Raw genomic sequence first — 14,207 nt, forward strand, 5'->3', positions numbered from 1 at the left:
TGCGCAGCAGACCAGGCCCTGTGGCTGAGTGACCTGGGCGTGTGTTGAGGTGAAACTTAGTGTTTGGTCCTCCTCTGCGAGGCCGTGGTTCGGGGAGATGCTCGGTGGGAAGATGAAACAGTGCCTTCCTCCACGCAGGAGTCTTCACTGGTACCAATTAAACGTTGCACAGGTGCAGGCCACGGAATAGGGACCTATGTTTACAGAAATACATAAACAAGAAGGTGATCTTTCTGCCATTAAGGATGGTGAAATAGTCTGGAATTGGCATTTGCAAGCTCCCCAGGGGTTCACAGGGGTCCCGGGTTTGAGAAGCACCAGACCTAAGCCTCTGCAAGACGTCCTGGCTGACGGTGGACTCTGCTGGCAGGAGGTGGTGTCCAGGTGGCTGAAGTGAGTGTGGCCAGATCCGGGTCAGGTTTAGTCTCAATGGTTAACCTCAGACCCAGGGCCCTGGGCGGGTTCATTCGTCTCTGAAAATGTGGATCCCTGAACACCGGGCTGATGGGACACTGTGAGCCTCAGCAGGAGTTTACTGTTTGCTTTAGTTTTTTTAAACAGATTGTTTTGTTTTTAGTTGGTGGAAGGATTTGAAGGAACAGTTAGAGGCATTTGCATTCCTCCCCATACGTCCCATTCCAAGTTAGTGGTACTTGTCATGGAAAGTTTGTCTTTGCCTCTTCTCCTGGTTTTATAAATTTGTTTTTAATTTATTGTTGCCAGGCTACTAGTTTTTTTTTTTTTTTTTTTTAACTTACCCGTTGTGTATTCAAGTCTCCTCTTTCCAACTGCTGCTCTCATGGGTGGCCAGCGGAGGTGCATCCAGGCTTTCCAGTTCCTGGGCTTTCCCTTTGCCTCTTGCTCCAGGGGGCCTGGGACCTCACTGAGTCCAGAAGTTGAGGCTGCCTCCCCAGAAACCTGGTCCCCAGACATCTTGGGGTTGGGCCATGGAACCTATCTCACACCAGGAATTCATGGCTTTGATGGGACCGTGTCTACTTGGTGAATGAAGAAATATAGGCCTGGGTGGCGTCTTTCTTTTTTTCTATTTTTAGAACTGTCTACTGATAGTTTGCTGCCATAGTTCCAGAGTGGGTCCTTGGGGGAGGCTCAGTGTCACCTGGGACCTCGTTCTGGGACCTGGATTCTCAGGCTCTATCCCAGACCTGCTGGATGGGAGACTCTAGGGGTGGGGCACAGTGACCTGGGCTGGGCCTGGTCTTGGTGCGGAGGTCACTGAGACTCAGGCCCTGAACTCTGGAACCTAGTCCAGGTGGCAGGGCAGTGGCACAGCCCTGGGCGCGTTGGATGTGGACAGGAGCGAACTGTCCCTCTGTGTGAGTGCAGCCAGCCGGCCAACTTCCCTCCTCCTGGGCACCTTCTCCTTGGAGGTCATTGGTGAGAAAAGGTGGTATTGTTTCTGCTCTGTAATTTTCGGTCTGGGAAGTGATGGTGCCTAGGGAACCCTGGCATCCCATCTTTTGAGCTCATGTCACAGGTGAGAAATCGGTGCCCAGGATGGTAAATGACATTTCAAAGGTCACCGAGAGTCCGAGTTGTGATGTGGCATCTGCCCAGCCCAGCCCAGACATGGCTCTCACTGTAGGCCCAGCATTATTATTTGGAAACTGATTAATGCTTTTCTAGTGTCCACCTTTGTCACTCTGGCTTTTCTTTATAAATAAAGGAGACTTCGGTGTCACTAAATTACTCTGGTGTCCCAAGCTATGAAGACAGGCTGATCGTTTACTGAATTCCCATAGATTAAATGTGGGTGTTTGTTGAGGGCGGGAAAACGGGAGCTGCCCGTGCAGAAGGGGGCCTGTTGGCTTCATCAGAGAGGTGAGGTGTGTCCAGCACGTGCCCAGGGGCCCGACTCGCAGATGTTGGCAGCTGCACTTCTGGGCGTGGCCTGAGACCAGCGTCTGAGCCACGTGAGTGCTCTCGTTTCTTCCTTTCCATAGCGTTTTGTTTTGTTCTTTATTTAGCATGTAGATTTTTAAATTTTGCTGCTATGTGGAGCACACAAAAAAGAGCAACCGTGTCTTTTCTTGGAACAGGGGTGTGTGTGTGTCCCCATCTGTCCCTTCAGTGGGTAGGGCCTTGCTATTGTGAATGTCATTAACTGGGGACAGCTGATGGCAGGCACAGGGGGGGTCCTCACTGGGAAACATCTCGTTTCAAACAACCACACATCCAGGAGACCCCCTGGGAGGCACCCGATTGACTGTGTGATTTTGTGCAGGACGATGGCGCATAGTCAGCAAAGACTCTGAAACTAATTCTGCTCTCTCCCCCTCTGCTTCTTCTGTCACCTCCCAGGTTTCTAAGGTCAACGGAGTCACTCGAATGTCATCTCTGGGTACAAGTGCAACCAGTGCCAAAAAGATGCGCGAAGTCAGACCTTCACCGTCCAAAACTGTGAAGTACACTGCAACGGTGACGAAGGGGACTGTCACATACACCAAAGCCAAGAGAGAACTGGTCAAGGAAACCAAACCCAATCACCACAAGCCCAGTTCAGCTGTCAACCACACAATCTCAGGGAAAACTGAAAGTAGCAATGCAAAAACCCGCAAACAGGTGCTATCCCTCGGGGGGGCGTCCAAGTCCACCGGGCACGCCGTCAATGGCCTCAAGGTCAGTGGCAGGTTGAACCCAAAGTCATGCACTAAGGAGGTGGGGGGGCGGCAGCTGCGGGAGGGGCTGCGGAACTCCAAGCGCAGGCTGGAAGAGGCGCCCCCGGCCGACAAGCCGCAGTCACCCCCGAAGAAGATGAAGGGGGCGGCGGGTGCTGCTGAGGGCCCCGGCAGGAAGCCGGCCCCAGCCCAGGCCCCGGCCCCGGCCCCGGCCCCGGCCCCCGCCGAGAAGGCGCCGCCTGGCGGCCACGTGAAGAAGGAGGTGCCCGAGCGGAGCCTGGAGAGGAACCGGCCGAAGCGGGCAGCGGCCGGCAAGGGCCCGCCGGGCAGACAAGCACACAGCAAGCCGGACGCCCCCTGTGAACATCGTTCTACCTCGCAATCAGAGCCCCTGCCCCGGCCGCACGAGGCGGCGGCCAAGGCCGAGAAGGGGGCCGGCCGGGCCGGGTGGGCGGCCATGGACGAGATCCCCGTACTGCGGCCGTCGGCCAAGGAGTTCCACGACCCGCTCGTCTACATCGAGTCGGTGCGCCCTCAGGTGGAGAAGTACGGCATGTGCAGGGTGATCCCGCCCCCAGACTGGCGGCCCGAGTGCAAGCTCAACGACGAGATGCGCTTCGTCACGCAGATCCAGCACATCCACAAGCTGGGCCGGCGCTGGGGCCCCAACGTGCAGCGGCTGGCCTGCATCAAGAAGCACCTCAGATCTCAGGGCATCACCATGGACGAGCTCCCGCTCATAGGTGAGGCGCCAGGCCCCTTGTCCTGCCCCAGCACCCCTGGTGGCCGCCCCCACGCCTGCACCAGCTCCATCCTGGCTGGGCTCCTTGGCCCAGGAGGAGTCCAAGGCCGCCTTTCTTTTGGTCCAGGGGGCTCTGGGCAGGAGGAGGGTTGGTCCCAGGCCCCGCCCCCTCCCTCCACCCTCACTGGGGGCATCACCTGCAGCACCTCGGCAGGATCCCCAGGCCGAGCAGGGTCCAGAGGGAGGGGCAGAACGGCGCATTGCTCTGCTGGGGCCGCCTTAACCCACGTACTGCACGAGGGGAGGCTTGACCTGCAGGAGGTTGTTTCTCAGTCTGAAGGCTGGACATCTGCGAGCAGGGTGTGGCCAGGCCTCTCTGAGGCGTCTTTCCTTGGCTCTCTGCAGTTGCCTTCTGCGTGTTGTCGCGTGGTCTTTGCTCTGTGCATGCACTCCTTGTTACCAGGACACTCCTTGTTACCTAGTCCTATTGGGCTAGGACCCACCCCATGACCTCATCTTACTTTAGGCTTTTAAAGATCTTGGGTCTAAAATACAGTCACCTCTGTGGCATTGAGGTTAGGACTCTGTACAGATGGGGTAGGAGCCAATTTCTCGTTTTTCAGCTAATTTCTCATTTTTCCTAATGATAACTGCCCAGTCATTTTTCCTGTCCTATCATTTTTCCTAATGATAACTCATTTCAGTTTTTTGGGTGATAACTGGGCCCTCGTTATCAGCTCTGGGAAACCACGTGTAAACTCCTGAGAGCGGGCCCAGCTCTGGCTGGCACCCAGACAAAGCTCACCCCAGTGACTCTTTTTGTAAATGTATACCCGGGTGTCGTGGAGACCCCCGCCCCCTGGCAGAGCCCTCTCACAGCCCCCCTGGAGCTCCCATCTGCCTCTTACAGTCCTGGTTCTCATACCTCCACGATTGACTCACTCTGTCAGGGAGGAGCGGCCCTGCAGTTGGGTCAGTTGGCTGAGGTCACGCGCTTCTTTCTGGCTCTAGAGCTGTGACAGGAACAGGGTGTGTCTTGCCTCTGGTTCAAAGAGCTGGATTTTTCATGGTTAATTTTTTATTTCTATTTTTCTATTTTTTATTTTTACTTTAAGTGGTTGCACCGCGGCATATGGAAGTTCCCAGGCTAGGGATCGAATCAGAGCTTCAGCTGCTGGCTACACTACAGGGACAGCAATGCGGGATCTGAGCCGAGTCTGTGACCTATACTGCAGTTCATGACCACGCCAGATCCTTCAACCCACTGAGTTCGGCCAGGAATCGAACCCTCGTGGATACTAGTTGGGTTCGTTACCTCTGAGCCCAGTGGGAACTCCTGTAAAAGCCTGATTTTTTCAGAGGCAGGGAGTAGAGGAGACATTCTTAGTCATTTATTTAGGTGTCGAGTTTTGGCAGGGGGCAGGGGTTTTTCGTGAGCCGAAGGTTTCGTCATTCCTCTCAGTGGCACGGAGACTCACTCACGTTGCAAGAATTCTTGGTTTTTGGTCCCCTGTTGGCGATGTGATGCATGGTGACCTGGGACTGTTGGAACAGGCTGAGGATGCGACAGCATCTTGGGAGCTTGGTGCTTTGTTCTGTGCAGTCTCAGCTGGGTGATCCAGACATGCTGGCTCCCCGCCCTGCTAAGGGGATGGTGGGTCTTCTGGGGACAGGCGGAGCATTCAGGGACATCATGAGGGCAGCCGGCCATCTTCTGTTGAGAGTAGGTTACCATAACCCTGGCTCCCGTGGCACAGAAGCCATGAAGACATGACTGTGGTGTGTGTGTTCATGCCTGAGGTGTGAGGCGGCGTCAGCCTCCGGAAGAGGCTCTGAGCTCAGCCTCCCCTCAGTGCAGGGGACCCAGGAGCTGTGCAGGAATTTCCAGCATCCACAGAACGGGTGTGCCTTCTCTGGGAGGGCAGCGTTTGGTCTCAAAGCATCCTCATGGCCCTGAGAGGGGCTTCGTGGCAGCAGGTGAGGCGTGCACTAACGGGTTTGGAGGTACAGTTTCCAGCGCTCTTGGATTACAGCCATCGACTTGGAGAATAAGAACCAAAGTATGGGTTGCCTCCCTTCTGGTCTGAGCTCCTGGGCACAGTGGGCTGACTCAGCTCCTTCTCCACCGTGGCAAGTCCAGGCAATGTGCGGGCAGCCAGGGCCCAGAGCCCCAGAGTCTCAAGCCGTTGGTCCCTCCCCGCCAAGGTCAGGGTGAGTTTCTTCTTTGATGTGGCCCCCACTGCTCCTCTGACCACAGCCAGCCAGTGCCAGCATCCCACCCAGCACAGTAGATGAACTCGGGTTGCTGCTCCATCATACCCTGGCAATGCTGGGAGCCCGGCCTGTGCCAGAGCTCAGCAGCACCAGGTCCTTAACCCATCACACCCCAGCGGGAACTCCTCATTTATTTTATACAAGTTTATCCTCACTCTCCAAAGATCTGAACATTCTTAATATTTCTTTTGCTTATCTAGCATTTTGTAGTGTATTTACCTCTTAATAGCCAGAAGAGATTTATTCTGAAAGATTCCCCCCCACACCCATTGGCTAAAGGGAGGTTAATTTTCCAGGTCCCATCAAGATAAGTCACTGCAGGCACTCAGACATATTTGGGTTTTGATGTGCTTTGTACGGTTTGATCAAGGGACACTGAAAACCAGCCCACACACCTTCTGGGATAAGCGTTCCTCTGCGTGAGCAGCAGCGGGAAGAGCTCAGGGACAGGCCGACTGCCGCCTGCCCTCGGGGAAGTACTGCCTGCAGCCTGGAAGTGGGGCAGAGGCGGGGGCTCCGGGCAGAGGGTCGGCCTTCATAGCACAGGCTGTGTGTGTGCGATTTCTGACATCATGTCTATTCCAGATGCCGCTGCCCAGAGCCTGCTGCCCCACAGGGCTGCCCTGTTCCTTTACCACCACCTGCTTCCTGGGCTGGAGGGGACCTTTTGTAGCTGCCACCCCTACTCTAGGGGACGCTGGACTCCTCCTGCCAGCAGGTCTGTGTGGCCAGCTCGCCTTCCGTTCAGGCCTCTGGAAGTGTCCCCTCCTCGGGGTCACCTGCCCTGACCATCCCTCCTAGGACGGTGGCCCCATTACTTGCCAGCCCCTAAGCCTGTCCTGACATTATCCTCCCCGCGCCCAGGATGCTCTAAGCTCCGCCTCTCCATGGACTACGAGACTGTTCATGCTGACCCTAGGGCCCAGCAGCGTCCCTGGCTCGTGGTGGGCACCGTGCACCTGTGGACTGCCAGGTAACAGAAGGCGCTCTCATTCACGGGCCTCTTCACCCACTGTCCCTGTGTTTTCTCCCCTCGCCGTCCCAGGAGGCTGTGAGCTCGACCTGGCCTGCTTTTTCCGGCTGATTAACGAGATGGGCGGCATGCAGCAAGTGACTGACCTCAAAAAGTGGAACAAACTAGCAGACATGCTGCGCATCCCCAAAACCGCCCAGGACCGGCTGGCCAAGCTCCAGGAGGCCTACTGCCAGTACCTGCTCTCCTACGACTCCCTGTCCCCCGAGGAGCACCGGCGCCTGGAGAAGGAGGTGCTCATGGAGAAGGAGAGCCTGGAGCGGCGCAAGGGGCCCCTGGAGGGCCACACGGAGCAGGACTACAACCGCTTCCACCCGCTGCCCCGCTTCGAGCCCAAGAACGGGCTCATCAACGGCGTGGCCCACAGAAACGGCTTCCGCAGCAAGCTGAAGGAGGTGGGCCCCGCGCAGCTCAAGACGGGCCGGCGGAGACTCTTTGCTCAGGAAAAGGAGGTGGCGAAGGAGGAGGAGGAGGACAAAGGCATCCTCAGCGACTTCCACAAGTGCATATACAAGGTAGGCTGGCGGGCCGGGGCCGCGAGGCCGCAGGTGCCTGACCGGGCAGGGCTGCAGGCGGCCGGCTCTGGGAGTGGGCCTCACACGGAGAAGCGCCTGCAGTCTCAGGGGCCTGGGCATCAGGACGAGGTCTCTGGGCACCTGGCTGGGGGCGGCGGGGGAGAGGGAGAGGGTGTATGTGCGGCCGCACGCCTGGGTACCGCTCTCTCTGCCTGGGCTGGGGCTTTTCGGACGCGCGCTCCGGCCCAGACCCGTGCGGCTCCTTCCCGTCCGTCACAGCGGATCTCCGTGGGAACCAGCTGTGTGGGAAGGGTCCTCACTTGAGCCAGGTGGCGCCGCCATCCAGCCACCCCAAGGAAACGGTCCTGGTGACTCCGCTTGGCAACCTGGCTCTGTGTCAGCAGAACTGCCCCTCTCCGGGCTGGGAGGGGGCAGAGACTGGCCCCCCGGGTGGCTTCTGGAGGCAGCAGGAGGGCGGCAGGAGCACTTTTGGGGTGTTGCCTGAATGTTTGCTCGAGAGTTTATCCTGAAATGAAGCTGCTTGTTAAATCCTGTGATTTCGAAAGGCCAGCTCCTGAAATGAGTTACTTACTCTCTATTTGTTAGTTTGTTACATTTGCTTTAAGGGCAGTTTTACCGGTAGGGTGTTTTTTTTTGTTTTTGTTTTTTAAGACGTGCTTTGTAAATAACTTTGGTTCCCATCATGAAAATCTAATGGAATTGGGCTGTTTTGGTGACGGCTGGTGGCCCTGAGGAGCTTGAGGCTTTCCAGGTTCTGAGCCTGGGAACAAACACTCTGTTTTCATCGACAGAAAATCTGGTCCCTCACGGTCATCACAGGGTTTTTTGTAAGGGGTAGCAAGCACATCAGGAGCAGTTTGGAGCTGTATGCAAGTTTCTCTTTTAGTCAGAACCCGTTACAGAGCTGGAGCGCCTACGCCAAGGGCAGAGGCTGTGAGCTGCTGGTTCTGACTGGCCCTCCAAAGGCAAGAAGATGGCACAGGATCTGCCCCCCAGCCTGAGGCTTCTCCAGGGTCTCCTCGTTAGGGACACCTTCCCTGACCCCCTCGGATGAAGGCTACCTCCCTTGCAGCCCTGCCCCTGGCTTCTGGTTCCTGGTCCCTAGTACCCCCACCCGGCTCTTAGGGGGTGTGCTGCCCTCTCTGCAGAGCTGTCCCTGGTACACAGTAGGCCTTCAGCAGCTACTTCCACCATCGTGGGGCACGAAGGTGGGGAGGCTGGGTACCTCCCGGGCCTGCCTCGAAAACAGTGTGTGCCTGATCAGGGGCGACAGTAAGCTGAGGGCCTGCGGGAGGACAGGGCTGGCTCCTGTGACCGGAGAAGGACTTCTGTCCCCTGCAGGCCCATGGGGCCAGGCTGCTCATTCGGCATGCCGGCCGTCAGGGCGGCTGTGGGAGTCACCCTGAGTTTCTCTGCTGGGCCCTGGCTCCTTGGACAGCACTGGCGGTCCTTCTCAGAGGCAGCCTTCCCCCGGCTCTGCTGGGGTCCGCTCCGCGTTCTGGCCCGCGGTCATGGCGACAGGACAGGGGCACCTGGCGGCTGGCCGGCTGTGGGGTCCCGCCTCCGCTCTCTTTCTTAAGCGCAGCCTCATTTCTGCTTTCTTTTCAGGGAAGATCTGTTTCTTTAACGACTTTTTACCGAACAGCTAGAAATATCATGAACATGTGCTTCAGCAAGGAGCCGGCCCCCGCGGAGATCGAGGTGAGCGCGGCCGGGGGGCGTGGGCGGCTCGCCCCGCAGTCCTGGTTTTCACCCCTGCCCATCCGAGCTGTTGAGGTTCCGAAAAGGAATAATCAAGGGAGTGCCTCCCTGCCACCCCCCAGCTTGTCCCCGCCTCGCCCGACCAGAGGCCGCAGCCAGCGGGGCGCTCCCGGCGCGGGCCTGCCCAGCCGCCGCCCTCGCTCGCCCCTTCTCACCCCGGGCCTGGGAGCCTGTTACGCAAGAGAATGTTTGCAATCCCTTGGAACCACAGTTGTGCTTTTTCCTCTCCTATTTTTTATGTAATGGGATTGGCAGGTTGCCATTTTTGTGCTCCTGCCAGCTCTCCTCTTGGAGTTAGCGTGAGGTTGCAGAGCCCAATTAGGGGCTGTGTGAGGCTCGACAGAGGGCCAGGGCCCCGGTCTGTTTGTTTACATCCCCCGGCAGCTCCCAGCCACATGGCCAGAGGCTCCCCGATGCTGTCGGAGGGGGGCCTGTCCAGGGAGAGACGGCTCCTCCCACCACTCCCACAGGGAGAGGGGAGAGGGGGCCGCAGCCTTGGCTTTTGTGGTGTGCAGCTGCTTTCAGGCCCTGTCATCGTCATCCCCAAGGAGCTATGCCTCATCCTCTAGGTGAACCCCGAGCTGACCTCCACAGGGCCCAGGCCCTGATCTGACCGGATTTCCTGGGACTGGTTTTCTGGACTCAGTCCAGGTTGCCTGGTCCCGGTCCCCCTGTCCTCTATCTGTGTCATGTGGACCCCCCACCTCCGATGGTGGCCATTGGTAGCCCAGGAGGGCCCACTCTAGTGCCAGGTCTGGTTCCCAGGTTGGCGGGGCGTGAGTTTGATTTTAGCCCCCTTGTCGTTCTTCTTAGGCTTCAGGTCTCTGCTGGTGGGCATGGCCTGCCGGAGCTCTGTACCCTGGGCTGTATCTGTGGACAGCATGCAGTGGCCTGACCCCCACTCTGTCCGCCAGTTTTGACCCTGCCAAAGCCACGTTCCATCAACCCTGATATCCACAGGGCTCTGATTCTGGAACACGTGTGGCCATGACAGTTGCTTCTGGAGTGCTCGCGCCATTTGTGGGGGAAACGTCAGAGGAAAGGAACGTGACTCTCGGGGGCTGAACCTCCGAGCTGAAAAAGGGACCTTTGTCCTACCCTTTCTAGCACACGTCTTTGTCAGAGTCTCCAGAGGTGCAGGGTTGTTACTTTGCTTGCTGTGAAGAAAGTTTGGCCTGCTTTAGTTTCCTGCTTGAGAATTAATTTTCCTTAAAAGTCTGGGTTTTGCTTTAGCGGTTGCATAGTATTTAAACACAAAGGGAAGGTTTGCTAAAATCCAAACTTCTGGTCTTCGTCTGGCGAACTTCTGGGTCCTGCAGAGAGCTGGGCCTGTCCTTGGCCCGGGGTCACCAACTGCGCTGCCCCCACCTAGCGATGGTGGCCCTTCCTCCCCTCAGAGGTGGCGTGAGTCTCGGCAGACGGTCCGTAGGGCTGGCCTGGCCCTGTCCCCTCGGACTGCTCCCCTGTCCCTTATCTGTAAGGATGTCCTTTTCAGAGACCCATGCCTATGATGCTGTCACTTTTCTTCTCGACGAGGGGCCTCTGGCCACCCCAGGCTTGTCCCTCTCCATAGGAGCCGCACAGCGGGGTGGGGGCCGACGCCTGGCGCTCCTGGAGGAGCCTCCTCCCGGAGGGGTTGGCGGAGCCCGGAAGGTGATGCTGCACTTCTGGGATGGCGACGAAATAGGCCCGAGAGGGGCCGCTGAGGGGGCAACCCTGCTACGCTAGCCAGGCCAGTCCTGACCTGCTCTTGCCCTGAGCTTGTTTATTGGATCGTGCCTGTGAGGGTGACCTGGTCAGCTTTTGAACCTGGCCCGTGCCCACCCCTCCCCGCCTGTCTCATTGGCTCGGGGCACAGCCTGGACGTGTGGGGCCTTCCCTCCCCTTGCTGTCCTAGAGTGCAGCCCGCCTGGCCACGCGTGGTTGTCAGGGTTGCCGGTTGTTGGGCTGTTGGGAGGAGTAGGCCATCTGCCCAGAGCCTGCCTGGAGGCATGTTCCTGCTTCCACAGGACTGGGAGGTGTCTTCAGCCTCCTTCCCGCTGCTGCTCTCTCTTTCCCTGTCATGCACATGATTTGTAACTGTGGTAAAACAGCACACATGTCACACCCACCACCTTGGTCATTTTAAGAGTGCAGTTCAGTGGCTTCAGTGGCATTAACGTCCATCCATATTGTTATGTGGCCGTCAGCAACCTTCTCCAAACTGCGACTCAGCTCCCAGGAACCCGGATCCCATCCCCCCACCCCCGACCCTGTCCTCCTCCCCAGCCCCTACCCTGACCTGTCATCCCCCCAGCCCCCCACCCCCGACCCCAGTCCTCCTCCCCAGCCCCTACCCTGACCTGTCATCCCCCCAGCCCCCCACCCCCGACCCCGTCCTCCTCCCCAGCCCCTACCCTGACCTGTCCTCCCCCCAGCCCCCTACCCCCTACCCCATCCTCCTCCCCAGCCCCTACCCTGACCTGTCCTCCCCCCAGCCCCCCACCCCCGACCCCGTCCTCCTCCCCAGCCCCTACCCTGACCTGTCCTCCCCCAGCCCCCTACCCCCTACCCCATCCTCCTCCCCAGCCCCTACCCTGACCTGTCCTCCCCCCAGCCCCCCACCCCCGACCCCGTCCTCCTCCCCAGCCCCTACCCTGACCTGTCATCCCCCCAGCCCCCCACCCCCGACCCCGTCCTCCTCCCCAGCCCCTACCCTGACCTGTCCTCCCCCCAGCCCCCTACCCCCTACCCCATCCTCCTCCCCAGCCCCTACCCTGACCTGTCCTCCCCCCAGCCCCCCACCCCCGACCCCGTCCTCCTCCCCAGCCCCTACCCTGACCTGTCCTCCCCCCAGCCCCCCACCCCCGACCCTGTCCTCCTCCCCAGCCCCTACCCTGACCTGTCCTCCCCCCAGCCCCCCACCCCCGACCCTGTCCTCCTCCCCAGCCCCTACCCTGACCCCATCCTCCCCCAACCCCTAGCAACCACAGTTGTTCTTTGTCTCTGACTTTGACTCTGCTCATGGGAGTGGAGTCACGGCGTTTGTCTTTCTGAGATGGGCTTATTTCACTTGCTGTGGTGTCTTCAAGGGTCATCCGTGTTGTGGCGTGTGTCAGAATTTCCCTCCTTTTTGTGACTGAGTCATTTTCTGTCATGGGGATATTGTACTTTTTGTGTGTCTGTTCATCCATCATGGACAAGGGCCGCTTCCAGGTGTGGCTGTCGTGAATGACGCTGCCGTGGCCGTGGCATTACCTCTTTGCAGCGCTGGGCGCCCTCCACTTAGAGGACTGGCCATCTCTCCCACCCTGTGCTCTGTGGGAGGCAGTGGGCCCTTTGTCGTGCTGTTAGATCACACCTGGCTCTGTGGCCACGGGCAGTGCGGAGCTGATGGCTCTTCCTGTCCCCGCAGCAAGAGTACTGGAGGCTCGTGGAGGAGAAGGACTGCCACGTGGCTGTGCACTGCGGCAAAGTGGACACCAACACGCACGGCAGCGGCTTCCCGGTGGGGAAATCAGAGCCCTTTTCAAGGTAACGTGGCCCCCCTGCCCACGTCCGGGGCCTGGACAATGTCCCTCCCCGCGGGTCTTGACGCCTCTGTGCTTTGCTCTGCAGACACGGATGGAACCTCACCGTCCTCCCCAATAACACAGGCTCCATCCTGCGTCACCTCGGTGCTGTGCCTGGTAAGGCCCCTGCGGCCCCTCCTCGGGCAGAACTGGAGGGATGGGGTCACGGTGTGCAGAGCGTCAGAGAAAACGGGGGTTTTTAGACGAGAGAGAGGAGGAGGATCCGTGAGAACGTGGAAAGGTGAACCAAATCGCAGAATCTAGCAGCCAAGTTTTCACCTTGAAATTGGTATTTGGGGGCTCCTGCCTCACAAGTAGAAGGGGAAACAGGTGTCCTGGGCTTTGTGGGCGCTGAAAGTGGGGGGCCCTGGAGGAGATACCCCCCGCCCCCGCCCCCGCCCCCGCCCCTGGTGAGACTCCAGACAAGAGGGGTCCTGCGTCCTGCCTCCTGCACAGCAGGTGTCCAGGTGGGCTCCTGTGTTCTCAGCCGTGGGGTTTCACGGCCACAGGGCAGCGGCTCGTTGGGGTCATGGTGCTTGGGCATCTTGCTTCCCGCCTTAGGTCACTAGTTCAATGTGCTTTTGCTACTGCCTTTACGTTCACTTTTTAATTGAAGTGTACGGTAGACGTACAATCTTAGTTGCAGGTTTGTAGCACAGTGATTCAGTTGTATGTGTGTGGAGTCTTTTCCAGACTCCCTTCCCTTGTAGATCATTGTGAAACACTGAGTGTAGCTGCCTGTGCTGTACGGGAGGCCCTTGTTGGTGCTCTTTCGTATTTATAGCCGTGGCTATATGTTAATCCCAGCTTCCTAATTCGTCCCTGCCCCACCTTTTCCCTGTAACCGTAAGTTCACGTTCCGTGTCCCAGTCTGCTTTTGTTCCCGTGTGGACATAGGTCTAGGTCTGGGTTCCTGCGTAAGTAGCAGGAACAAGCAGGCGCCTTCTCACTGGGTTTTCAGTCCTGTTTCTTCCTGTTCTTGTTTGGGGAGGAGGTGCGGTTTCTGGGGCTGTCGCCCTGTGACCCGGTCTTCAGCACGCCCTGTCCCCTTGTTCCAGGAGTGACAATTCCCTGGCTGAACATCGGCATGGTCTTTTCTACCTCATGCTGGTCTCGAGACCAAAACCACCTTCCCTACATCGACTACTTACACACTGGTGCTGACTGCATTTGGTGAGTCTGCGGCCCGGCGCCCCGCCGCCCCTCCCAGCCGGCGGACGGCCCTGAGGACTGAGGGGCACGCGCGGGTCCCGCCCGCGATCCGCCGGGGAGCCCCATGGGAGTCTGGTGGAGGATATTTAACCCACTCAGATGATGCACAAGGTTGGGCATCTTCTCAAGCCTGTCGGACACGTTCGTTTCGTCAAACGCCTGCTTAAACGGGGTTTGCCTTTTGTGATGTTTTTCCCTTGGTGGTGGTTCATTTCCGAGAGTTCATCTCATAGCGGGGTCAGGACAGTAAGAGGATTGCAGGAAGCTGACCAGGAGTAGTGACCAACCGTGTCATCGGCCACCCCCTTGGCCAGTGTGAACCGTCCCCTCTGGGGCCTCACTGTCCCCAGGCCAATGGCAGAGAGAGTAGGTTTTGCCGGCCATGGAGTTTCTGCCCCGGAAGATGCAGAGTTGGTCTGTTTTGCAGGAAGCCTTGGGCCCCGCTCTCCGAGATCCGTA

General features: G+C 58.4%; 1 protein-coding gene across 11 annotated transcripts in view; it reads left to right on the top strand.

Annotated features, from left to right (window-relative positions):
- The window catches only part of JARID2 (jumonji and AT-rich interaction domain containing 2), a 243,962-nt gene that overhangs the window by 218,669 nt on the left and 11,086 nt on the right, over nt 1-14,207 (top strand). For 10 of the 11 annotated variants that reach the window (XM_047796194.1, XM_047796204.1, XM_047796200.1 and 7 more), the window contains 6 exons: nt 2,323-3,382; nt 6,701-7,203; nt 8,833-8,925; nt 12,380-12,498; nt 12,583-12,653; nt 13,595-13,709. In XM_047796194.1, coding sequence (XP_047652150.1) covers nt 2,323-3,382; nt 6,701-7,203; nt 8,833-8,925; nt 12,380-12,498; nt 12,583-12,653; nt 13,595-13,709 — 1,961 coding nt within the window. The remainder of the gene's footprint in view (nt 1-2,322; nt 3,383-6,700; nt 7,204-8,832; nt 8,926-12,379; nt 12,499-12,582; nt 12,654-13,594; nt 13,710-14,207) is intronic. The other variant, XM_047796197.1, reaches the window with a different exon arrangement.

Source organism: Phacochoerus africanus, chromosome 9, assembly GCF_016906955.1.
Source record: "Phacochoerus africanus isolate WHEZ1 chromosome 9, ROS_Pafr_v1, whole genome shotgun sequence".
Lineage (NCBI taxonomy): Eukaryota > Metazoa > Chordata > Mammalia > Artiodactyla > Suidae > Phacochoerus > Phacochoerus africanus.